We start from the raw sequence: 27,255 nt of genomic DNA on the forward strand, positions 1-27,255 counted from the left end.
AAGTTAGTTCGTAGATTGTTTTTAAGTTACGTCGTAAGGCATTCCACAACTGTGTGCCCGTGTATGAAAAGCTGGACGCATGTGTTAGTCTGTATTTCAGTCCTTTGCAGCTGGGGAAGTGTAGATTAAGGAATGTGCGGGCTGACCTTTTAGCATTTCTGGGTGGTAAGTCAACAAGGTCTGCCATGTAGGCCGGGGCATCTCCGTGAATGATTTTATGAACTAATGTGCAGATCTTGAACGTGATACGTTCTTTAAGTGGCAGCCAGTGTAGCTTTTCTCTTAGTGGTTTTGCACTTTCATATTTTGTTTTTTCAAATATGAGTCTGGCTGCAGTGTTCTGGCTGTTTGAAGTTTCTTGATGATAGCGTTCCAGAAATATAGAAAATCTCAAGAAGAAGAACACAGGGAGGAATACCGGATGAAACTGAAAGAAGCCAAGAGAGAGGTACGTCTGGCGAAGGCGCAAGCGGAAGAACAAATGGCTAGAAATGTAAGGAGGGGAGACAAAAATTTCTTCAGGTACAGTGGGGGAAATAAGTATTTGATCCCTTGCTGATTTTGTAAGTTTGCCCACTGACAAAGACATGAGCAGCCCATAATTGAAGGGTAGGTTATTGGTAACAGTGAGAGATAGCACATCACAAATTAAATCCGGAAAATCACATTGTGGAAAGTATATGAATTTATTTGCATTCTGCAGAGGGAAATAAGTATTTGATCCCTCTGGCAAACAAGACCTAATACTTGGTGGCAAAACCCTTGTTGGCAAGCACAGCGGTCAGACGTCTTCTGTAGTTGATGATGAGGTTTGCACACATGTCAGGAGGAATTTTGGTCCACTCCTCTTTGCAGATCATCTCTAAATCATTAAGAGTTCTGGGCTGTCGCTTGGCAACTCGCAGCTTCAGCTCCCTCCATAAGTTTTCAATGGGATTAAGGTCTGGTGACTGGCTAGGCCACTCCATGACCCTAATGTGCTTCTTCCTGAGCCACTCCTTTGTTGCCTTGGCTGTATGTTTTGGGTCATTGTCGTGCTGGAAGACCCAGCCACGACCCATTTTTAAGGCCCTGGCGGAGGGAAGGAGGTTGTCACTCAGAATTGTACGGTACATGGCCCCATCCATTCTCCCATTGATGCGGTGAAGTAGTCCTGTGCCCTTAGCAGAGAAACACCCCCAAAACATAACATTTCCACCTCCATGCTTGACAGTGGGGACGGTGTTCTTTGGGTCATAGGCAGCATTTCTCTTCCTCCAAACACGGCGAGTTGAGTTCATGCCAAAGAGCTCAATTTTTGTCTCATCTGACCACAGCACCTTCTCCCAATCACTCTCGGCATCATCCAGGTGTTCACTGGCAAACTTCAGACGGGCCGTCACATGTGCCTTCCGGAGCAGGGGGACTTTGCGGGCACTGCAGGATTGCAATCCGTTATGTCGTAATGTGTTACCAATGGTTTTCGTGGTGACAGTGGTCCCAGCTGCCTTGAGATCATTGACAAGTTCCCCCCTTGTAGTTGTAGGCTGATTTCTAACCTTCCTCATGATCAAGGATACCCCACGAGGTGAGATTTTGCGTGGAGCCCCAGATCTTTGTCGATTGACAGTCATTTTGTACTTCTTCCATTTTCTTACTATGGCACCAACAGTTGTCTCCTTCTCGCCCAGCGTCTTACTGATGGTTTTGTAGCCCATTCCAGCCTTGTGCAGGTGTATGATCTTGTCCCTGACATCCTTAGACAGCTCCTTGCTCTTGGCCATTTTGTAGAGGTTAGAGTCTGACTGATTCACTGAGTCTGTGGACAGGTGTCTTTCATACAGGTGACCATTGCCGACAGCTGTCTGTCATGCAGGTAACGAGTTGATTTGGAGCATCTACCTGGTCTGTAGGGGCCAGATCTCTTACTGGTTGGTGGGGGATCAAATACTTATTTCCCTCTGCAGAATGCAAATAAATTCATATACTTTCCACAATGTGATTTTCCGGATTTAATTTGTGATGTGCTATCTCTCACTGTTACCAATAACCTACCCTTCAATTATGGGCTGCTCATGTCTTTGTCAGTGGGCAAACTTACAAAATCAGCAAGGGATCAAATACTTATTTCCCCCACTGTATATTAGTGAAAGGAGAATGACTAAAAAGGGAATTGTGAGACTAAAAGATACAGCGAACTGCTATGTAGATAATGATGAAGAAAAAGCCAATTTGCTAAATAGATACTTTTGTTCTGTTTTCACTGAAGAAAATCCTGGAGAAGGACCGCGAGGGACAGGCAAAAGTACACCTGAGAATGGAATGGATATAGCACCGTTCACGGAAGAGAGTGTGTATCAACAACTTGGAAAGCTAAAGGTGGACAAAGCCATGGGACCGGAAGGGATCCACCCCAGAATATTGAGGGAGCTCAGAGAGGTTCTGGCGGGTCCTCTTAAAGATTTGTTTAATAAATCCTTGGAGACGGGAGAGGTTCCGAGGGATTGGAGAATGGCGGAGGTGGTCCCTCTTCACAAAAGTGGTGATAGGGAACAAGCTGGAAACTACAGGCCGGTAAGCCTCACTTCGGTTATTGGAAAAGTAATGGAAGCGATGCAGAAGGAAAGGATAGTGAATTTCCTGGAAGCCAATAAGTTGCAAGATCTGAGACAACATGGTTTTACCAGAGGAAAATCGTGTCAAATGAATCTCATTGAATTCTTTGATTGGGTAACTGGAAAATTTTTTTTTCTTTGTTACATTTGTACCCCGCACTTTCCCACTCATGGCAGGCTCAATGTGGCTTATGTGTGGCAATGGAGGATTAAGTGACTTGCCCAGAGTCACAAGGAGCTGCCTGTGCCTGAAGTGGGAATCGAACTCAGTTCCTCAGGACCAAAGTCCACCACCCTAACCACTAGGCCACTCCTCCACTATAGACGTAATCTACTTACTACTACTACTACTATTTAACATTTCTAGAGCGCTACAAAGTGTACGCAGCGCTGTACAAACACAGAAGAAAGACAGTCCCTGCTCAAAGAGCTTACAATCTAATAGACAAAAAGTAAAGCATTTAAATTTAAAATATTTAAGCAGTCAAGCACAAGAGAACAGTCACAGAAGGACAGAAGATGTTGAAGGGTGGTCAGTGTGATTAGGTGTAACTCTGGTTGGAGTAGTGGGAGAAGGTGATAGAAGAATAGAAATGGGTGAGGTAAAGTAATGAGTGGGTTGATAGGGAGGTTATATAAGACATGTCACTCTAGGGGTGGGTGGGTAGAGGGGTAGGGTGGGTGGAAGCAGGAGAAGGTATTCTCTGCAGCCTATCTGTGAGATGGAAAATGCTCTCTGAAGCTGCTGCTATAAGTTGTTAGTTTTCTCTCCCTGAAAGAGATCCAAGCCACACCCACGAAGTTCAAACTGTCAGTGGGGAGGGTGAGGGGAGGAAATGGCAGTGCTTGATGAAAAAGAGAGCTCAGTTTGATAGGAGATATACTATAGGATGTCATTCTGAGGCCAGGCTTAGCAAAGCTTTTGACATGGTTCCCCACAGAAGGCTCTTAAATAAACGCGATGGGCTGAAGATAGGTCCCAAAGTGATGAACTGGATTAGGAACTGGTTGACAGACAGACGACAGAGGGTGGTGGTAAATAGAGTTCGCTCAGAGGAGGGAAAGGTGAGTAGTGGAGTGCCTCAGGGATCGGTGCTGGGGCCGATTCTGTTCAATATATTTGTGAGTGACATTGCCGAAGGGTTAGAAGGTAAAGTTTGCATATTTGCGGATAATACTAAGATTTGCAACAGAGTGGACACCCGGGAGGGAGTGGAAAGCATGAAAAAGGATCTGAGGAAGCTAGAAGAATGGTCTAAGGTTTGGCAATTAAAATTCAATGCGAAGAAATGCAAAGTGATGCACTTAGGGAGTAGAAACCCACGAGAGACTTATGTGTTAGGCGGTGAGAGTCTGTTAGGTACTGAGGAGGAGAGGGATCTTGGGGTGATAGTATCCGAGGATCTGAAGGTGACGAAACAGTGTGACAAGGCGGTGGCCGTAGCGAGAAGGTTGCTAGGCTGTATAGAGAGAGGTGTGATCAGCAGAAGAAAGGAAGTGTTGATGCCCCTGTACAAGTCGTTGGTGAGGCCCCACCTGGAGTATTGTGTTCAGTTTTGGAGGCCGTACCTTGCGAAGGATGTTAAAAAAATGGAAGCGGTGCAAAGAAAAGCTATGAGAATGGTATGGGATTTGCGTTCCAAGACGTATGAGCAGAGACTTGCTGACCTGAACATATATACCCTGGATGAAAGGAGGAACAGGGGTGATATGATACAGATGTTCAAATACTTGAAAGGTATTAATCCACAAACAAATCTTTTCCAGAGATGGGAAGGCAGTAGAACGAGAGGACATGAAATGAGATTGAAGGGGGGCAGACTCAGGAAAGATGTCAGGAAGTATTTTTTCACAGAGAGGGTAGTGGATGCTTGGAATGCCCTCCTGCGGGAGGTGGTGGAGATGAAAACGGTAACGGAATTCAAACATGCGTGGGAAATGCATAAAGGAATCCTGTGCAGTAGGAATGGATCCTCAAAAGCTTAGCCGAAATTGGGTGGCGGAGCAGGTGGGGGGAAGAGGGTTTGGTGGTTGGGAGGCGAGGATAGTGGAGGGCAGACTTATACGGTCTGTGCCAGAGCCAGTGATGGGAGGCGGGACTGGTGGTTGGGAGGCGGGAAATACTGCTGGGCAGACTTGTATGGTCTGTGCCCTGAAAAAGGCAGGTACAAATCAAGGTAAGGTATACACATATGAGTTTATCTTGTTGGGCAGACTGAATGGACCATGCAGGTCTTTTTCTGCCGTCATCTACTATGTATGTTATTTGTTCTTTGCAGCCAGCATAGAGTGCATTGCAGTAGTCGAGGTGACTAAGCACCATTGACTGTACCAGGTTGCGAAAAATTACTCTTGGGAAGAATAGTTTTACTCTTTTAAAGTTTCCACATTGAGTGGAACATCTTCTTAGTTGTGTTCTTCACATGACTTTCAAGTGTAAGATTTCGATCGATGGTAACTCCAAGAATTTTCAGCGTGTTTGATACTGGAAGGGAAAAGTTTGGTGTGGTTATAGTGGTGAATGTATTTGTGTTGTGTTGTGAAGTAAGTATGAGACATTGTGTTTTTTCTGCATTAAGTTTCAACTGAAATGCATCCGCCCATGAATGCATGATTTGGAAGCTTTTGTTGATGTCGTTGGCGATTTCCATTAGATCATGTTTGAACGGGATGTAGATCGTGACATCATCTGCGTGTATGTATGGATTGAGGTTCTGATTGGATAGTAACTTGGCCAAGGGTGTCATCATTAGGTTAAAGAGGGTCGGAGAGAGGGGAGAACCATGAGGAACTCCACATTCAGGTATCCATGGGGCTGATGTAATCGAGTTAGATGTCACTTGATATGATCTCGTGGTCATAAAGCCTCTAAACCAACTAAGAACATTGCCTCCAACTCCGAAGTATTCTAGGATGTGTAGTAATATTTTATGGTTAACCATGTCAAAGGCGCTGGACATATATTGTAAGAGAAGTATGTTGTTGCCGGTTGCAATTGTTTGTTTAAATTTAGTCAGGAGAGTAATTAGTACTGTTTCGGTGCTGTGGTTAGCCCTAAATCCTGATTGGGAGTCATGAAGAATTGAGAATTTGTGTAGATAGGTGTTAAGCTGCTTGGTAACCATGCTTTCCATTAGTTTGATTATCAGCGGGATTGATGCTACTGGACAGTAGTTGGTTACGTCACTTGCACTTTTCTTTGCATCTTTAGGTATAGGGGTTAGTAGAATATTACCTTTGTCCTTTGGGAAGAGTCCATTTTGGAGCATATAGTTCAGATGCATTGTAAGGTCTGATGTGAGTTGTTGAGGGACGGATTTTATGAGGTTGTTAGGGCATATGTCTAGTTTGCAGTGAGACTGCAGTGAATTATTACAGTTGCAGTCCGATATAGGGACCTTTGTGTGGGCAAGGAGACCAGCTAGGCTTTCAAAAAAAATTATGTGGGGGCAAGTTGAAGAGAGGGGGGGGGTGAGGGCTGCCAAATGTATAGTGGTACTATTGGGCGGCTCAATTAAAACAGATAGCGGAGTGGAGTAAAGTAGACTTATTTCCAATAACCAGGTTAGAGCAGTCAGCTGTGGGCTTCAATACCAGAGCAGTTGTATAAAGGCCTTACTCTGAACCCTTTTGTATCGCACCTTTTAGTGGTGTGGGGCCGGTTGAAAAGGAAGTTAAGAGGGACAGGGAATAGGACTACATATGCATGGCTCACACAGGAACCCGGGTTTCCAGAGGGAAGGGACAATAAAGTTTTCCAAAATTGGTTTCAGAAAGGGTTAATACGGTTTCATGAGTGCTTGGATGAGGGCAGAATAAGGACATTTGAAGAACTACGGGAAATGTATGGGTTGATAGAGTCTGATTTTTATGCATACATGCAGGTTAAACACTTCATCATTACAGAGAAGTGGGCCAGGGAGGAACTCAAGGATCAAGAGGGATTCGAAAAAGTATGGGTGGATATAGATAAATGGGGGAAAGGAATTTCAAAGATACATGGACATTTAAGGGGTCAGAGATTTATGAAAATGTCATATATGGAGGCCTGAGAAAAAGACTTGAATCAGGATGTCACTGAGGCAGAATGGAGAAAAGTATGCTTAGAAGTAAAGAAGGCCTCGATGTGTGTGCTAATTAAAGAAAATGCATATAAAGTATTAAGTAGATGGTACTATACACCGGATAGAATTAAAAAAATGTTTCCCGAGGCTTCTGATAGATGTTGGTGATGTGGAAGGGAGACGGGAACATTTTTACATGTCTGGTGGGAGTGCATCTTGATTCAGCCCTATTGGAAAGATATCACGGATAGGTTGTCCGAGGTTCTAGAAGGTTCATTTCCATGTGATCCTACGTGGTGCCTCCTGGGGTGGGGGAATCAGAGGGGGAAAAGATGACAACAGAGGTTTAAGAGAATGGGGTTAGCGGCAGCAAAAACTACTACTGCAATGCATTGGAAGAAGTCAATCGGACCTACAGTATGTAATTGGTTGGAGAAATTAAAAACTATTATAGAGTTGGAAAAATTGACTGATAAGCGGAAGGGGAGCTATAATCCAGAGGCCCCTAAGTGGGCACATTCAGCAGAAATTGAGGGGGTATAGGGGGGTTTGGACGTTTGGGGGAGTAAGGGGAAGAGGGATTAGGGGGGAGGGGATGAGGGGAGGTGGGGAAGGGTGGGGTGAAAAGGGGAGACAAAAGGGGGGGAAAGGGGAGATAAAAGGGTTAAAAAGACACTGTTAAAATAAGATTACACTGTTGAGTTGTCGTATTGGAGCCAAAGGCTTGTTGATGTTATGTTTGAGATGCTGTTTCAATAAACATTTACAAATTTAAAAAAAAAATTCTGCAGCAATTGAAAATAAAATGAATCCAGGTACATTTACACCTGTTTTGGACCAGGTGTAAATGTTCACATGTAATGTATGTACATATTTTATTAACATTGTTTGTAAATCATGACTGCCTGCATTCCCCCCAAATTCCGACCTTGAAGATGCTTACACCAGAGTCATAAAAATGTACACGTGTTCTTATCATCACATGTAGATTTTCAAAGGGGTAATTTTATAAGTTGCATTTTTGGGGCAATTCTGCAGTATAACAAAGATGCTAACATTTAGGCATTAGAATAATGGTATTTATGTATCTATATGCAAACATATAAGCGAATGCCAAAAATTCACCTAATATTCTGCAAATATCCTCTTAATTTATATAGCATGTATTTGCAAAGGGTCTGTACACTTGTAACTTATAGAATACTGAAAGTTACACAGCTGTCTGCAGTACCTAGGCTCTGACACACTGGCTCTATGGCTGGCATAAGGGCTCACATCTAAATGTAAAGCACATATGCAAGTATTCTATAAAGGAACATAGGTGCCTACATTCCTTTATACAATAGGCTTCTAGAATTACCCTTTTTCTGTATATGCTGGTATATACACATATAAAATTACATTCTATGATATACTCATCCTACTATATAAATGAAGACTGACGGATGTGCCACGCATGCGCAGAACAGCGCAGTTGTTCTGCGCATGCGTCACTTCACGGGTCTCTCCCGATGTGCCCTGCAGCACAGCTGTTCTGCACATGAGTCACCACACCCTAACAGATCTGACAGCAGCGTGGTTATCCGCCGCTTCACAAAAAAGAGACTAAAGGAAAACGAGCTTCAGTGCCCATAGCAGCAGAAACAACAAGACCCCCAGGCCCAGATCTGTGCCTCTCCTCGATCAGTTTCTCTCTCTTCCCCCTCTCCTCTTTCTCCCTCCCTCCTTACCCGGCTCTGTCTATTCCTCTCCTCTCGCAGAACAGAATTCTGGTTGCCAATCACTCCCTCCCCCGTGCTGTGTCCGTCCACCTCTCACCAGCAGCCGCGGCAAGATCTCGGCCGAGCAGCAATGACAGAAATATCGTCCAGGCCGCAGGGAAGCGTAGAGAGGCGTGGGTGCTATAAACGGGTAGCATGTTTATATTTACAGTAACCTTATACTCAATGGTTCCCTCCCTCTCCCCCCCCAGTCATTTTCCGCCACTTTCTTCGCGTAAATCCTGGCCTTGCTCCGTCAAGAGAAGCAGCTTCCCTCTCCCTCGCCTCTGAACTCACCCAAACTCCATGATAGGAGGCGTCCCTCTCCCAATGCAAATGCGTCAACAGCGAGAAATGAAGAGGCAGGGGCACCTTTGGAAGCTTTGACCCGAGAAGCAGCTCCCACACACACACACACTCACTCTTTTGTTGTTTATATGTGTGTGTATATTTTTTTTTTCTTGGAGTAAAACTACAACACAGCCCCGACTGCTCTTCCACCCTGATTCATCTACAGTATCAGACAAAATGAACGCCCGAGGGCTTTATTTTTATTTATCATCCCAAGAGCCAAAAAGCAGTTACCAGTGTCACTCTGCACCGCCCCCCCTCCCGTCACTCCAGCTCCAACAGATTCTTCTGAACGAAAGCTGACAATGCCTCCATCCACAAAACTAAACACTTCTCGACAACAGAGGATATACTCTGCCTCCCCCCCCCCCCCCCCCAACATCATCGCATTAGGCTTGGAGAAGAAGGGATAAACCAAAGGAAGGGAGGGGAAACATGGATTTCTACTAAAAACATTAGAAAAACCTGGCCTCATCGCCTGCTGTCTCTTGGATCCAGCTCGGTTCAGCTCTTCCTTTCAGAATTGTAAGGCCACACACTCTCACTCTCTCTCAACTCACTCTCACACTCTCTCTCTTTCAGACACACACACACTTTTTCTGTCTCTCTCTCTCACACACTCACTCTCTCTCTCTCTCTCACACACACATATATACATACACACACACACACACACACACACACACACATATACACTCACTCTCTCATCAACTTTTAAATTACATTTCAGAAATAAAAAATCTTGCCCGTTTTAATGGGCTTAACGGCTTGTGTATTTTATAAAGTATCATAAAGAACACATCACAGCTCTGCCTAAACCATGACCCCAGAAAAACTTACATTCAGATCATATAAAAGTAGGTGCATTTTTTCTCTGCGTGTACTTTTTTTTACATACATATGTGGTTATGCAATTTTATAAAAGCCTTTTTCTACATGTAAATCAAGTTTTACATGTAGAAAAGCCTATATAAACTCACCCCCACCCCTATCCCACCTTGTGTGTCAGTAGAATTTTCAAACAGAAACTTAGGGAACTACAAATGCCACAGGAACTATTATTATTGCTTTTTCTGGGTATAATTTAATAACTGCAAATACTTTCCACTATGTAGATTCTGCACAAGGAGTGGAATGGCCACTAGGAAAGAAGGAAGTGATAATGCCTCTGTATACGCCTCTGGTGAGACTTCATTTAGAGCACTGTGTACAATTTCAGTATCCTGCCTCCAACAGTGGCCAATCCAGGTCACAAGAACCTGGCAGAAACCCAATTAGTAGCAACATTCTATGCTACCAATCCCAGGGCAAGCAGTGGCTCCCCCCATATGTCCATCTCAATAACAGACTATAGACTTTTCCTCCAGGAACTTGTCCAAACCTTTTTAAAACCCAGATAGAATAACCACCATTATTACATCCTCTATCCTCCAGCAGCAAGTTCCAGAGCTTAATTTTTCTTTGAGTGAAAAAATATTTCCTCCTATTTGTTTTAAAGTATTTCCAAGTTATTTTATTGAATGTCCCCTGGTCTTTGTACTTTTTGAAAGAGTGAAAAATCAATTCACTTACACATTCTACACCACTCAGGATTTTATAGGCCTCAATCATATCCCCTCTCAGTTGTCTCTTTTCCAAGCTATACAACCCTAACCTCTTTAGCCTTTCCTCATATGGGAGGAGTTCCATCCCCTTTATCATTTTGTTTGCTCTTCTTTGAACATAACATAGTAACATAGTAGATGACGGCAGAAAAAGGCCTGTATGGTTCATCCAGTCTGCCCAACAAGATAAACTCATATGTGCTACTTTTTGTATATACCCTACCTTTTCTAATTCCACTCTATCTTCTTTGAGATATGATGACCAGAATTTAACGCAATTCTCAAGGTGAGGTTGCCCCATGGAGTGATACAGAGGCATTATAATATTATTGGTCTTATTTTGCATCCCTTTCCTATTAATTCCTAGCATCCTGTTTGCTTTTTTGGCTGCTGCCACACACTGGGCAGAAGATTTTGGCATATTGTCTACAATGTCACCTAGATCTTTTTCTTGAGTGCTGACTCCTAAAATGGACCCCAGCATCAGGTAACTGTGAATTGGATTATTCTTCCCAATGTGCATCACTTTGCATTTGTTCACATTAAATTTCATCTGCCACTTGAATGTCCAGCCCTAAGTTTCCTAAGGTCTTCCTGCAATTTTTCACAATCCGCATGTGTTTTGACAACTTTGAATAGTTTGTGTCAAATGCAAATTTAATCACCTCACTCATCGTTTCATTTTCCAGATTATTTATCAATCTGTTAAAAAGCACCAGTCCCAGTACAGATCCCTGTGACACTCAGATTTTAAAGTAAAGAGTATGCGATCAAACGTTACTTATCTTGGATGACAATTATCTGATATCCTTTTGCAGTAATAATAATCCAATGTCCCAACAGGGGAACCCTGTTTCACCAACAACAGGCTGCTTCAGGGGAAGTTCATTTATAAATACATCCAAGACATGTTCTTCACCACACTGGTCTCTGTCATCCAATATAAGTAATGTTTGATCGTATACTCTTTACTTTAAAATCTGAGTCTCACCCCATAGGTATTGGGAAATGGTGGTTAGGCAATAGTTTCATGAATATAAAAGTATAAGAATACATGTGGAGTTTTTTTTGAAGACTAATGATTAATGAGGAGTCCTCTTTATTTAAAAAGGTGTATCCTTTATAACGAGGTGTCTCCGGGTTTACTGAGGTCTTTTTTTCTCCACGAATTTTTCATTGAAACTTGCTGAACATGCTTTTGAATACCTGATTTATAATTGTAGGATCATTGGTATAATTCTGATATTGAATTCTACAAATTCCAAGATAAAATAGGGTAATTGAAATCACCCATTATTATAATGTTGTCCAATTTGCCAGCTTTTCTAATTTCTGTAAACATTTCTTCATCTGTCCATTGGTTCTGTCTTGGTGGACAGGAGTACAGCCCTACCAGTATACTCCTTCCCTTCACAGATGGAATTTTTATCCACAAGGATTCTGTGCTATCTGTTTCATGTAGAATGTTTATTTTGTTTGACAAAATTCCCTTTTTAACATATAGCGCAACCCCCCATCCCTCCCCTCAAATTTGATCCACTCTATCACTGCAATATAATTTGTACCCTGATAACAGTATCCCATTGATTGTCCTCCTTCCACTAGGTTTCTGAGATGCCTATTATATCTAGTTCTTCATTTAATGCTATATACTTCAACTCTCCCATCTTATTTTTTAGGCTTGCATCTATCCACAAGCTGCTTTGAAGTTGGTGGAGATAAATTTCCATCCTTTACTATGTTCTCTCATTAAACACTCCTGGCTTTCTTTCACCATTCACTATGGCTCCTCTGTCCCCTCCTCCCTCCCAATTCTTTTCCCCAATATCTACTTTCTATTTTTCCTCAATATCTACTGTTTTGGAATAAAGGAAAAGCAGTAAGCTGGTTTTGTGAGGCTGCAGTGATGTGGCACATTTTAGTACAAGGGCTCTATAGACAATAATGGCAGATAAAAAACAGTGTAGCCCATTCAGTCTGCCCAATGAAGTTTCTTCACCTCCTGGGGAGGCTGATAAGGAATGAGGATGAAGATACATATGCAAGCTGATGTTCAGATTTTTGATTCCCTGGAAACAATCTTGGGAGTTTTCATTTGAGACTATTACACGTGCAATATCTGGTTGGTTGCTTCTAAATGGTTTAAAACCAAGCACAAATGAGACTGAGATCCTTCGAGTGAGATCATTATCTTGGTCTGAGTTATTTGCTCAAATCTTCATACAGGACTGTATAGTTAATCTCTCAGGAGAAGCTAGAGTTTTGAGGAAATGCTAAATTCTAAACTCATTGTCACAAAGCAATTCTGGTGGTATTATGGTGGGAGCAAGTAACGCCATCATGGAGACCGGAGTAAAATTTAAAGTTTTGGTGCTTATTTTTCAAATCTACTGATGGCAATTTCTTAGAAAAGAAGATATCAGTCTTTCCAAATATCTATAAAAGGAAACAGAGTAGAAGAAAAACTTTTCTTATTGTTGTCTCTGAGTGCTAAGTTCCGTTTGAGATACCCATGCAAATGTTTAATTTCATTAGATAATAACATGTATATGTTCTATGAGCCATTACAGTTACAATTCTTTTTAGAAGGAGAAGGGATTTCCAATGCTTAGGTTAGAATAGACTACTGGTCCAGCATTTCAGGGCTTTATAATTCTGTTTAGAGCTTGAAAATACTTTACTTTCTTATTTCCTATATCCTTTATAATATTCTTCCTCTGGTTTAGAGCACTTGGATATCTCCAATCATGTGGACTATGTATAATTATGGTACAGCCAGAGACCCCCCCCCCCCCCCACTGGAATGGTGGCGGGCCCAGTCATAGAGCTCAGGCCATTACAGACCTTGGCTGAGTCAGAAATCTGATGGCTGACATAATTGGGAGCTTACTGGAAAAGTATGGCCTAGTTTGTAGCCCGGATTGAGGCCTAAATAAGCTAAATTAGGAAAAGTTAGGTCAATAGATATGGAAACAAAATGGAGGATTTCAGCACAAGATGGAAGCCGTATCTGTTACAAAGTGGAATTTTCTCTAATGTAAGTTAGAAAAACAAGTTGAGAAATGAGTGAGTCATGCCAGGTGCAAAGAAAATAGGGAACTAGCTGTCCAAGAGGGGAGGCAGACTTTCCTGTGAGCAGGATTGTGGTCAGCCATGGTGTGAGAAAGGATAGGTGTAGCTGGATGCAGGGTCTTGCTTAAGATTTGTGGTCAAGCGAGCTAAAGACAAAACCATGTTAGCAAGATAAAAGCTACTCATTAGCATGAGCCAATCAGTGGTAACCATGACATTAGCATAGATCCAATCAGGTATATCTATTGTCATATTATCCATATCCTGAGGGCACCTATAAAAATCAGGGTATTTCCTGGTTTAAGTTAGAGAGAAGGGTTGGCACTCTCTCTCTCCAAGGGAAACCAATGTGACCAGTAGAATTGACAAATTACCTAATTGCTTTCCCTTGTAAAACCTTTAATTGGTAAGAGAAATTATAAAAGATTAGGAACTAATTAACACCTGTTTGCAGCTGGATTATTATATTCCTATAACTAATTGATTGTACGTGCCTGTTGTCAATCACTGATTTGACTTGTATCTTGGCAAATAAACTCCTCATCCCAAATGATGTTCTGTGGACTTCACTTTATGATCAGAGGCTGTAAGTATAAATGCTTTTGCTGTATCAGGCTATCTTTCGCTGCATTGTATAACCTGTAACATAAATCCAGTTTGTCATAAGGCTGGTATCTTTTCCTTAGACCTAACGTCTCTCTTAGTGGCAATTCCTTTTAGAACTTCACAACTCCTTGATTACCCCAGTACTAGTGCTATTTAGAGATGGAGTCAGATTTAAGGTCACTCCAGCCTTCTTGGGGGTCTCTGACCCCTAAAATTAAAACATTGGTGACCCAGCGTTCGATTTAAACAGAGCTCCAGAATTTTTGTCAAGTGGGGGTTAATTATAGCTCTTGACTGAAATTCTGTTGTTGTTTTATCTTCCAATTGAATGTTGCCCTTACTAACATAATTTTTGGCTGAATTTATAAACTGCTGTTTTATTTTTGCTTTCTGGTCTCTTTCTAAAACTGTTTCTGAGACTTTCAGAATTAAGATGCTATATTTGGCAATCTAATCTGTTGCCCGGTTTGCATTAAAACTGAGAAACAGATTTTCTTATGCTGCACGAAACAGCCTGGTAGATCTTATCGTGTTCCACAATGTGGTTATAAAGTTTTTAAAAGTTTGCCTATCAACTGCAGTGGTAGTAAATCTCAAAGGAGTGTTTTTTTTCCAGGATTGTATATTATTTCATTTAAGCAATGTTTGTTTGATTTGTGACATGATATTCAATAGATTGTTGTTATTTACTTCCGGTAAATTGCTTTCACTATAAATCCGAGCACTTTTTAGTTCTAGTAGCTATAAATAGATTAGGGGTTTTCGATAATTTATCTTTGTTAGCTCCGGTACTCACATCCGGATTCTAAATCTGGATAAGACAGATATACCGGACATACTTGTCATTCTTATTCAGCTATCATATGACAGACTTCTTAGTTAAAGAGATCCACTTACAGATTATATAGTATTCCAATATGCTTTTCCTATTTTTTCCCTTTATAGTTTGTAAAAAGAAATTGGTTTACTTTTCAAGCTCAAAAGTTTTTTTTAAATCTTAATTTTTATTTATTTATTTAGGATTTATTTCAAATTCTCTTTGTAGTACACCAGCTATCAAATTTGACAGCGTGTGGGTTTTGAAAAGAATTGGTGCTTACTTTTTGGGTTTTGCATGAGGAGTGGCCTCAGTATTTAGTAGATAGGTTAAAGAAATACTGCCCTGGTTGATTGTTGAGGTCAACAAATGACTGTCAGCTATCCCTTTAGTCAAGAAGGTACAAGCCATGCACTGGAGATCTTGGGTGTTTTCAGTTATGGCATCTACTTGGTGGAATGAGATGCCTAAGATACCTAGGCTAAAGTTGGATCAGAAAGCCTTTCATAAATTGGTTAAATCATGGCTCTTTCTAAGTGATTAGGAGTGTAGCTGTAATTTTCAGAGGGATGAATTACATTCGCTTGGGAATCAGTGAAATGGAAGATGAACTGTTCAGTGTTTTGTTGTTTTTGTCTATGTTTTTAATATGTGTGCCACTGTGTGAACTGCATAGATCAGGCTAGCTTTGTACTGTGATACAAAAGATTCTAGCTAAATAAATAAATCCAATAATTTTATAGGCAAGCAATCAACAAGGCAAAAAGTAATGCTGTTGTCACTCAATTGCAGGCTACCTCTAGTAGGCTAAGAAAGGTGTTTCAAGAGCTCCAAGATTTTACTGAAATTAATTTGTCTTTGTCATAAGGAAATAGTACTCTGTTTCCATGTCTTTAATGATTTTTTTTTTTGTTACTATGATTAATTCAATCCATGCAGAATTTGCTGGAGTAAATATTTTTAATAGTACAACATGGCTAGGAAATGAAAGATTAGACTCCAACATTATGGCCATTACAACTGATCTAAATCAGAGTCCTATGATGTCTATCCTGCTTATTTTTGAAAGAGAAGGCCGGCCATCTTTCGACACAAATCGGGAGATGGCCGGCCATTTCTCAAGGGCGGCGAAATTGGCATAATTGAAAGCCGATTTTGGCCACCCTCAACTGCACTCCGTCGCAGAGCCAGCGAAAGTGTAAGGGGGCGTGTTAGAGGCATATCGAAGGTGAGATGGGGGTGTGCTTAACACATCGCCGCCCTTGGCCGATAATGGAAAAATGAAGGGCGGCCCTGATGAGCATTTGGCCGACTTTACTTGGTCCATTTATTTTTAGGACCAACCCCTCAAAAAGGTGCCCCAACTCACCAGATGGCCACTGGAGGGAATCGGGGATCACCTCCCCGTACTCCCCCAGTGGTCACCAACCCCCTCCCACCCTAAAAAAAAAAAGAAACATTTTTTGCCAGCCTCTATGCCAGTCTGAAATGTCATACCCAGCTCCATGACAGCAGTATGCAGGTCCCTGGAGCAGTTTTTAGTGGGTGCAGTGCACTTCAGGCAGGCGGACCCAGGCCCATCCCAACCCCTACCTGTTACACTTGTGGTGGTAAGTGTTGAGCCCTCTAAAACCCCCCAAAACCCACTGTAGGTGCCCCTCTTCACCCATAAGGGCTATGGTAGTGGTGTACAGTTGTGGGGAGTGGGTTTTGGGGGAATTTGGTGGGGGGGGGCTCAGCACCCAAAGAAAAGGAGCTATATACCTGGGAACAATTAATGAAGTCCACTGCAGTGCCCCCTAGGGTGCCCGGTTGGTGTCCTGGCATGTGAGGATGTGAGGGGGCCCAGTGCACTACAAATGCTGGCTCCTCCCATGACCAAATGCCTTGGATTTGGCCGGGTTTGAGATGGCCGGCATTGGTTTCCATTATTGGCGAAAACCAAAGCCGCCCATCTCTAAGTCCGGCGATCTCAACATTTAGGTTGATTAAATGTTGAGATTTGGCCGGCTCCAACCGTATTATTGAAACGCGGCAAAGCGTTCCATAACTGTGTGCTCACGTATGTAAAGTTTGACGCATGCATTAGTTTGTATTTTAGACCTTTGCAATTAGGGAAGTGCAGATTAAGGAATGTGCGGGAAGATCTTTTAGCATTCCTGGGTGGTAAGTCTATCAAATCTGACATGTAGGCTGGCGCGTCTCCGTGAATGATTTTGTGAACCAGGGAGCATATTTTGAACATGATGCGTTCTTTAAGTGGGAGCCAGTGTAATTTTTCTCGTAGGGGTTTAGCACTTTCATATTTTGTCTTACCGAATATGAGTCTGGCTGCAGTGTTCTGGGCTGTCTGAAGTTTCTTGATTATTTGCTCTTTACAACCGGCGTAGAGTGCGTTGTAGTAGTCTAGATGACTGAGCACCATTGATTGTATCAGATTTTGGAAAACAGTCCTTGGGAAGAAAGGTCTTACTCTTTTTAATTTTCACATTGAGTGAAACATCTTCTTGGTTGTGTTTTTTGCGTGGCTTTCGAGTGTTAGGTGTCGGTCGATGGTAACTCTGAGAATTTTTAGGGTATCAGAAATTGGCAGGTTCAGATTTGATGTGTTAATGGCGGTGAATTTGTTCTTGTTATGTCGAGAGGTGAGTATTAGGCATTGAGTTTTTTCTGCATTAAGTTTTAGCTGAAATGCATCCGCCCATGAATGCTTGATATGGAGACTTTGGTTGATGTCATTGGAAATTTCCTTTAGATCTTGTTTAAATGGGATGTAGATCATTACGTCATCTGCGTATATGTATGGGTTGAGGTTTTGGTTTGATAATAATTTAGCCAAGGGTATCATCATTAAGTTGAATAGAGACGGCGAGAGTGGAGACCCCTATGGGACTCCACATTCTGGTATCCATGGGGCTGAGGTAGTCGAATTAGATGTCACTTGGTATGATCGTGTGGTTAGGAATCCCTTAAACCAGTTGAGAACTTTACCTCCAATTCCAAAGTAATCAAGGATATGTAGTAGTTATCAACCATGTCGAAAGCACTTGACATGTCAAATTGTAGAAGTACATTCTTTCCAGATGCAATCATTTGTTTGAATTTGGTCATGAGAGTAACTAGTACTGTTTCAGTGCTGTGGTTTGACCGAAATCCTGACTGAGAGTCATGGAGTATTGAGAATTTATTTAAATAGTTTGTGAGTTGTTTGGTCACCAATCCTTCCGTTAGTTTGGTTATTAAAGGAATAGATGCTACTGGTCTGTAGTCTTTTGGAAAGGAGCTTCCAGGCCTTATTGTCCGGGAGCTCGAAGTCTTGGAATCTCTCCCCTAGAGTCTTCGTTTGCGGTACCTTCTGCGATGTCCGTTATGTCGTGGACTAAGAGGCCCTCCCAGATCCTTTCATATTCATGAGGTTATGAAGGTCCTCATCTCGGTGCAATGGGATATGATGGATTCAGGTTTGCATGTGGTGCGAGCTATGTCGCGCCTTTACCCACTACTGGCAGGGGACTTGGAATCCTGCCTTTGGGAGGAGAAACACCTTTCCCTCCACGCAGCGGTGCACATTGCGGAATCCCTGAATGTGCAAGTGGACTTTCTCAATCGCCACTCACTGGATCTGGGAGAATGGGAGCTTTCAGGTCAAGCGTTCACTCAAATCACAGAGCGCTGGGGAATTCCGGTGATCAACCTTATGGCCCGGGGGGATTAACGTGAAGGTACTCCACTTTTTCAGCAAGAGCAAAGAGTTTGGCTCAGAAGGAATCGATTCACTTCTCCAGCCATGGCCCACATCCCTTCTCTATGTGTTCCCACCTGGGCCAGATCGCAGGACACATTGAGGCATATTTTCAAAGCACTTTGGGAGGCTAAGTTCCATAGGTTTCTATGGAACTTTGGGAGGCTAAGTGCTTTGAAAATAAGCCTCATTGTGCAACATCTGGGTCCGGTTATTCTGGTGGCCCCAGATTGGCCTAGGCACCCATGGTACGTGGATCTAATCCATCTGCTGGTCGACAGCCCTCTGTGGCTGTCAGCCCACAGTGGCATTCTGGTTCAGGGGCCGATCGCCATGGAGGATTCCTCCCCCTTTGGTCTTAAGGCTTGGCTCATGAGAGGGCGTGGTTGAGGAGGAAAGGTTACCTGGACAGGATGATTACCACTGTACTACAGGTGCGGAAGCGCTCTACTTTGACGGCCTATATGTGAGTCTGGCGGACCTTTGAGTCATGCTCTGAGGCGGGTCTTTATGTATCCTTGGCCTCGGTGACATCCATTCTGGCTTTTTTACAAGACAGACTTGGGTGTTTCTATTCAGATGGTTCCATCCTTCCTGCCTAAGGTAGTGTCTCATTTTCATTTGATTCAGCAGCTCTTTCTCCCGGCATTTCGTCGGGAGGATTATTCGTATGACTTCAGGGCCCTGAGGTGCCTGGATGTGCGGCACATTATTCTCCAGTACCTAGAAGTTACAAATGAATTCCATCGTTTGAATCACCTTTTCATCCTGTTTGCTGGTCCCAGGAACGGGAATCAGGCCTCGAAAGCCACAGTGGCCCACTGGCTGAAGGAAGCTATTCCATCGGTGTACTATGGGGAAGTCTCAACAGTTGCAGGTCAGAGCGCATTCGACCAGTGTGCAAGCGACTTCTGTTGCCGAGTTCAGTTTGGTTTCTTTGGATGAAATTGTCAGATTGGCAACTTTGTCTTCGGTCCATACCTTTGATAGGCATTTTCGCTTAGATGTGGTGGCGCATACTGACGCAGAATTTGGAGCTTCAGTCCTGTCGGCTGGAGTTGCAGTGTCCCGCCCTACTTGAGGACTTCTTGGGTACATCCCACGAGTCTCTGGATTGATCTGTGGGACGCTATGAAAGTTAAAATTAGTCCTTCCCTGATAATTTTCTTTCCATTAGTCTCGACAGATCAATCCAGAGGCCCGTCCTCTGTTCTTTCTATGCTGTTTTTCTTTTTCTTCTAGTTGGTTAGTTTAGGTGGCTACGCGTCCGGTTCCTGCATGCATTGCTCTTTGTGGTTGAGAGGCCTACATTGGTGGTATGGAGGCAGGAGATGTTGGATATGTTGGATTTTTTTCTTGTTTTTTTCCACTGCTTTGGCAGCGACAATACTGAGGTTGAGGTGGCTGCACGTGACCACATATAGCAAACTTTTGAAGTTCTCTATCTCCGCCTGCTGGCAGAGGGACATAACCCACAAGTGTCTGGATTGATCTGTCAGGACTAATTGAAAGAAAACAGCAGCAACAGCAGCAGCAGCAGCAGCAACAGTTAGGGATCTCTCTGATTGACTTTTCTTTAAGCTATGAAAACTTCATTATTTGCTTAAATGATGATGTGTAAAATATGTGTGATCCAAATCCAAACCAATTTACACTATTTCCTTCTCTTTGTGGAGGGAGAATCTTATAAATAGAGTAAAGGGATAGTTTTCTTCCCCAATAGGCAGAAGACAGTATTCTTGTAACAGTTTTATGTAATATTTGGCTGAATGTTGGATCAATATTGCTTATTTCATAAATATTTTATTTAATTATGATTTTATTGCCTTGTGTTTTGTGGTTTGTTTTGATATTGTTATAATCTGGTTATGGTTGGCTGAAAAAGGTGTAATATAAATGCAGCATTAAATAATTAATTGTATTCTATCTTTGAAGTAAATTACTTTGAATAACTTTTTTCTTAGTATCACTGCTTTATTTATTTATTTTTTTTAATTAAGAGAGCCCTTAGAATGTTAGTGACTCAACAAGGCAGTGAGGTGGCCCACAGATGAAACACAAGCGGAGATCGATATCCAAGGAAGCAAAATTTATTAAAAGACTTGACACGGCCTATGTTTCAGCATATTGCCTGCGTCAGGGTCAAGTGACGGTCTCAGATGTTCAAGGCTTTCTATGTTGATTCCACAATTAGAATACTATACTCAAAACAGTAGACCAAAGCATCGTGTCTTTTAGGGGGCCTTTTACCAAAGCTTAGCTCGCATTATCTGTTGCAGGGCCCATTTTATTCCTATGGGCTCTGCTGCAGATAACTCAAGCTAAGCTTTAGTAAAAGACACCCTTAATAAATTTTGCTTCATTGGATATTGATCACCTATGTTTCATGTGTGGTCCACTTCATTGCCTTGTCACTTTTATCCTTTTTGTGCTGCTGTTCCCTCTGGTTTGCTTAACTTTTACCAGATATTTTCCCTTCAAAAAGAAAGAAAATGTTATATGATAAGCAGTGCCAGCTGAGAAAAGAGAAATTCATAGGCTTTCCAATAGTACAATTCTGTTAACTCAAAAGAATGGATCTACAATATACCATGGGGCTCATTTTCAAAGCGGTTAGACTTACAAAGTTCTATATGTTACTTTGAAAATATGCCTCCATATGTACTATAAAGAAAATATTGAAAGCTGAATCAGAATTGTGTTATACCAAGTTATGCCTTAAATATTAGACTAACTTTTTGTTATTTAGAAGTTCAATTTGTTGTATCTGATGGTTACTGAACAAAACAATATATAGAACTTGGGAGGGGAAGGAGTTGCCTTCACCTGTCTCATTGCAGTTAAAAATCCTTGAGGGTTAAAAAATCCTGTCATCCAAAAGCAATCTGGTCGTCCTTCAAATATCCAACAGGAAAACTGACGGTTTCTCTCCAGTAGTTCAGTAAACCAAAAACCAAGTGTGCTTGATGCCCAAGAAGCCTAAAAAACAAAAACAAAAAAAAAAATAAAGAAAAGAAACAGAGAAAAACATATGTTTAAAACTGTTGTAGGCACTGACATTTTTTATGTAGAGTGGCAAAACAATAGAACGATCTCTTTTTTTGGTTATCTTGTCTTATGTATATTTCTTTCAGCTGAGTACTTATGCCATTTTTATTTTATACAACTGTTCAGTTTGCTTCACTGACTTGGTGATTACCTTTTGCAACATTTGGGTTCCCCTTTTCCTGCACTTATACAATGGCTCCGCCACAACTTTTTTTGGTTATCTTTTCTCATGTATTTTTTTCAGCCGAGTTTGTATGCTATTTTTATTTTATACAATTTGATACAACTTTGGTCCCTTTGTGTTTTAATGTATTTACACTGCGCTCTGCTGAAATGTTTTACTTGGCAATGTTTCCCTGCGGCGAGATATCCTGTTTGCTGGCTCCTTTTTGTGCCTTTCTCCTTGTTCTAGTTTTAGATTACATGCATACATTGTTTAGTGCCTCTTTTCTTTAATATTTTTACAGAGCTCTTTTCTTCCCCCTTTTTTATATATTGTACAGAGTTTTTTTGTTTTTCTGGTTGCCAGTATATCTGTCACTTGGCTTTACTCCTCTTTAACGGATCCTTGTTATAGTGCCGTGACTTGTCTTCTTACATTTTTTTTGTTTAAGGATTGAGTTTCTGTTTTCTCTTTGTTTCGGGGTCGTGTTACTGTTTTAGATGCACTTATAATTCTCACACACATTTTCTTTGTACCTTCTCTACTTTTATGCTACAGCCCATGTAGACCTTATTTAATTTTTTATATTTTTATTTTTACTTTGTTTTTTAATTTTATTGTTTCACTTCTTTCTTTTAGGTGTACACTTTTTAGACAATTTAGGATTTTCAGCAACCAAACCACAGGTATATATTTTTGTTCTTTTTATAGTAGGTTCTCTTACACATGAGTACCTTCCCTTTAGACCAGTTTGCTGACCTAAGCTTTTCATCTCTTTAAATGACATTATTAATGTACTCATTTTGTAAGTTTGCACACACTTGAGGTTTGTTCCTGTGTACATTTATAGTATAAGGATAACCACATTTCACTCATTTATATTTTTGCTTGGTTGCTATACCTTTTTATGTTTTGTTGCTTTGTGATAAATGTAATACAAATTTAGGGGCCCTTTTACTAAGCCGCGTAGTTGACTAGCGCATCAATTTTGAGTTAATGCTTGGCTACAGAGTGGCTCTTGCGGTAATTTCATTTTTGACACTCATAAACATCATTCTACATGTGTAGATGATTACCGCACTGAAAAATGGATCTGCACGCGCCCAAAACATGCACCTACACTACTGCAGCCCATTTTCAGCGCACTTTAATAAAAAGGGCCCCTTAGTGCCTTTTCTATTAGATTTTCGTAACTTTTGATTTATTTATATGAATATAACATGTTTTATGGTGTTCCATTTATTTATGTCATATATTTTATACGAGATTTTATAACTGTGTCATTTTTAATTTACTTTTTAATTTACTTTGTCTTTGTGTTAGACATTTATATTTTTACTTTGGATTTTATGATAGTAATTTATATATTTTATAATGTTTAGGGACTCCTGAGAAAGGCCTCTGTGGCCAAAACACAATTCGTGTCGAGTCCAGTTTTTATTGTGAAGTAAACTTCTAATGTGAACTCCGAGTCCATTGGAGGTTTTTCATCATCTTCATTGTCTCCTTTGCTGTGTTTGTTTGACTGTTGCGGAGGAATTTTGGTTCTTCTGTGCTTGTTGGTTATGCACCTCTACCAGCAGGGAGAGACTGAGAACCACTGACTTCTAAGTAGCCTACTTATTAAATGGACTAGGGGAAAATCCACGTTTTCTGGGATATGTAGTATAAAATGTTTTGTACTTTTTTGGGATTTCGCCAGGTATTTGTGACCTGGATTGGCCACTGTTGGAAACAGGATGCTGGGCTTGATGGACCTTTGGTCTTTCCCAGTATGGCAATACTTATGTATATACTTATGTACTTATGTAGAGTCAGTCTTCGAATAGCCAAGCAGAAATCCTTGCGACAACACCTGAAGGCAATAATCCAATCCCCCAAGTTTCTCTCAGAGCTGACGATCCACCAGCTAACCCAGAGGATCATGTGTTGCTGCTCATGCCCAAACACATGGACTCCCCATCACTTGAAAAAGGAATTTATAGTTCTAGAGATTATGCCTTGGCGCCCCCCAGGCACAGAAGCTTGGACCTTGGACTCTTTTGGGAGGAAGATGTTCCAGGCCTCAATGCTCGTGTCTCATATACAGTCTTATCAGCTCTTTACGAGTGTGTACTTGCGGGATTCAGTGTGAAAGCTGTTAGACTTGGCAGACTCTCTCCCACAGGAGCAGGTCAAGTTGGGACGCCAGTTGGCCAAGCAGCAGAAGATGTGTTGTAAGTTCTTTGCCAGAGGTGCCTACAACACCTTTGATGTGGTATCCAGGATCTCTGCTCAGAGTATAGCAATGTGCAGACTCTCATGGCTACGTGTTTCTGATTTGGAACAATTGGTTCAGCAGAGGTTGGCAGATGCCCTCTGCCAGGGGGATAACCTTTTTGGAGAGAAGGTTGAGGAGGTCACTGACCAAATCAAGAAGCAACAACTTTTCTCTCTCTCCCACCAGGTGCCTTCTGCATCAGCCTCCTCATCTAGGAGGTTTTATGGCAAGTCGAGCAGGGGTGCCTAGTACTCCCAGAGATGTAGGTACTCTTCGTCCTCTCGCCAGCCTGCTCAGGCTCAACCCCAGCATGCTCGTTCTCGTCAACAGTGTGCACCTATGGCCCTTGTTGCTTCCCAGTCAAAGCAAAGGGTTGAACTTTTGACTGGGTCCAGCTGAGCATAGCTGCTGTCAATGTGTCTGTACTGGATGACCTGCCAGTCGGAAGGAGACTGAAGTTTTGCTATGAAAGGTGGCCCGTTATAACCTATGACTGGTGGGCTCTCCAAATGGTTCACCTCAGATACGCCCTCAATTGGCTTCAAAAACCTCCAAATTGCCTACCGAGAGCTCACTACTTCAGCTCTCAGAATGAGCAGGTACTTGCAGAGGAACTCTCCACCCTTCTAAAGGCTCATGCAGTTGAACCCATTCCACCAGGAGAAGAAGGGCAGGGATTCTATTCCAGGTACATCCTCATGTAAAAGAAAACAGAGGGTCCCATCCTAGACCTAATGGCTCTGAATAAATTCCTGGTCCAAGAAAAGTTCAGGATGGTTTCCCTGGGCACCTTTCTTCCCATGATTCAGCAGCATGATTGGCTATGCTCTTTGGACTTAAAGGATGCATATACACACATCCCTATACTTCCTCCTCACTAGAAGTATTTTTGATTCTGGCTGGGAACACACCACTTCCAGTATCAAGTGTTGCCTTTTGGCCTTACATCAGCACCCAGGGTCTTTATCAAATGCCTAGCAGTAGTTGCAGTGTCGTTATGTAGGCTGGGGGGTGCATGTGTTCCCTTACCTTGACGACTGGCTGGTGAAGAGCATGTCAGAGGACAGTGCTTGGGAGTCCATGCAAAGGACTATTCAGGTGCTAGAGCTACTATGGTTTGTTATAAACTACCCCAGGTCCCACCTTCAAACTACCCAGCAATTGGAATTCATTGAAACCCTGATCGATATGCAAAAGGTTCAAGCCTTTCTCCCAGGACCGAAAGCAGACACTCTAGTCACTCTGGCTTCTCAGGTTTAAGTTTCTCAGCAGGTAATGGCTCGGCAGATGTTGAGGCTATTAGTCCACATGGCTTCTACAGTTTGTTACTCCTATGACATGCCTTTACATAAGATCAGCCCAATGGACTTTAGCCTCCAAGTGGTGACGTTACGAGAGATCTAGAAGATGTCATCAGAACAGTGGCGATCCTAGCCGGCATGACACCCGGGACAGATCGCCGATGCGCCCCCACAGGGTGCAGCGCGCCCCCTCCCGGCAAAATGACACCCCTCCCCCTGGGTGCACGCCGCTGGGGGGAGGGTGCCGCGGCACGCACCTGTCAGCTGAGTTCGCTGACTTCGCTAACTTCGCTGCAGCTCCCTCTGCCCCGGCCGGTACAGGAAGTAACCTGTTCCGGGGCAGAGGGAGCTGCAGCGAAGTTAGCGAAGTCAGCGAACTCAGCTGACAGGCGCGCGCCACGGCACCCCCCAGCAGCGTGCAGCCGGGGGGAAACCGCCCCACCCCCTTGGTACGCCACTGCATCAGAGTGTCACCAGAGCTTGTTCTCTCTCTGCTGTGGTGGACCATTTGATTCAATTTGACTTTGGGACTACCATTCCAAATTCTTCAGCCTCAAAAGGTTCTGATAATGGATGCATCTCTCCTGGGTTGGGGAGGTCATGTAGATGGGCTTCACACTCAAGGAGCCTGGTCTGTCCAGGAAATAGGTCTTCAGATCAACCTTATGGAGCTTCGGGTGATCTGGAACACTCTAAAGGCATCCAGATATCGTCTGTCTCACCAAATTGTGCTCATTCAAACTGACAACCAGTTTGCAATGTATTACACCAACAAGCAGGGAGGCACCAGATCACACCCTCTGTGTCAGGAGGCCAACCGTATGTGACGCTAGGCTCACCGACATGGCATGTTCCTTCAGGCCACTTATTTGGCAAGCCAAAACAACAGTCTAGCCGACAAGCTGAGCAGGGTTATGCAACCGCATGAGTGGTCTCTCAGCATGGGCGTTGCCAATGAGATCTTCCGAGCATGGAGTACCCCCTCAGTGGATCTCTTTGCCACTCAACTGAACCACAAAGTCCCTCAGTACTGCTCCAGACTTCAGATTTATGACAGGTTAGCCTTCCTCCTGCATTGGGGGACGGGTCTTCTATACACATATACTCCCACATCTCTTGTGGGGAAGTCTTTCCTGAACCTCAAGCAAGACCCTCTTCTTCTGGAGTTATCCGCTGAAAAACCATGGAGACTGGAGTGTTTTCTGACCCTCATCAAGCAGAATGAGATATCTCTTCTGCATCCCAACCTCCAATCTCTGGTCCTCACAGCCTGGATGTTGAGAGCCTAGAATTTGTTTCCTTGGGTCTGTCTGAGGGTGTCTCCTGGGACTTGCTGGCTTCCAGGAAAGATCCCACTAAGAGGTGTTATTCTTTCAAATGGAGGAGGTTTGTCATCTGGTATGAGTAAGGTCCTACATCCTGTATTCTGCCCTACACAGACTCTACTTTGAATACCTTCTACACTTCTCCGAGTCTGGTCTCAAGACCAACTCAGTAAGGGTTCACCTCACCTCAGTGCAGTTGGTGTTAGCATCAATGTGTAGCGGGTCTCTGGACAGCCCCTAGTTTTTCGCTTCATGAGAGGTTTGCTTTTCTCAAAGCCCCCTGTCAAACCTCCAGCTGTGTCATGGGACCTCAATGTCTTTCTCACCCAGCTAATAAAAGCTCCTTTCAAACCACTGACTTCCTGCCATCTGAAGTACTTGACTTGGAAGGTAATTTTCTTGGTGACTGTTACTTCAGCTCATAGAGTCAGTGAGCTTCAGGCTCTAGTACTGGATGCACCTTATACTAAGTTTCATCACAACAGAGTACTCCTTCACATGAACACTAAGTTCCTACCTAAGGTTGTGTCGGAGTTCAATCTGAACCA

The 27,255-nt window shown here is 42.6% G+C and overlaps 1 protein-coding gene across 1 annotated transcript in view; it reads right to left on the reverse strand.

The window, feature by feature from the left end:
- DNAH5 (dynein axonemal heavy chain 5) overlaps positions 1 to 27,255 on the reverse strand; it is a 925,453-nt gene that overhangs the window by 23,394 nt on the left and 874,804 nt on the right. The window contains 1 exon segment of the mRNA XM_030220396.1: positions 21,437 to 21,589. Within this exon segment, the coding sequence (XP_030076256.1) occupies positions 21,437 to 21,589 (153 nt within the window).

This window comes from Microcaecilia unicolor, chromosome 1 (genome assembly GCF_901765095.1).
Source record: "Microcaecilia unicolor chromosome 1, aMicUni1.1, whole genome shotgun sequence".
Classification (NCBI taxonomy): Eukaryota; Metazoa; Chordata; class Amphibia; order Gymnophiona; family Siphonopidae; genus Microcaecilia; species Microcaecilia unicolor.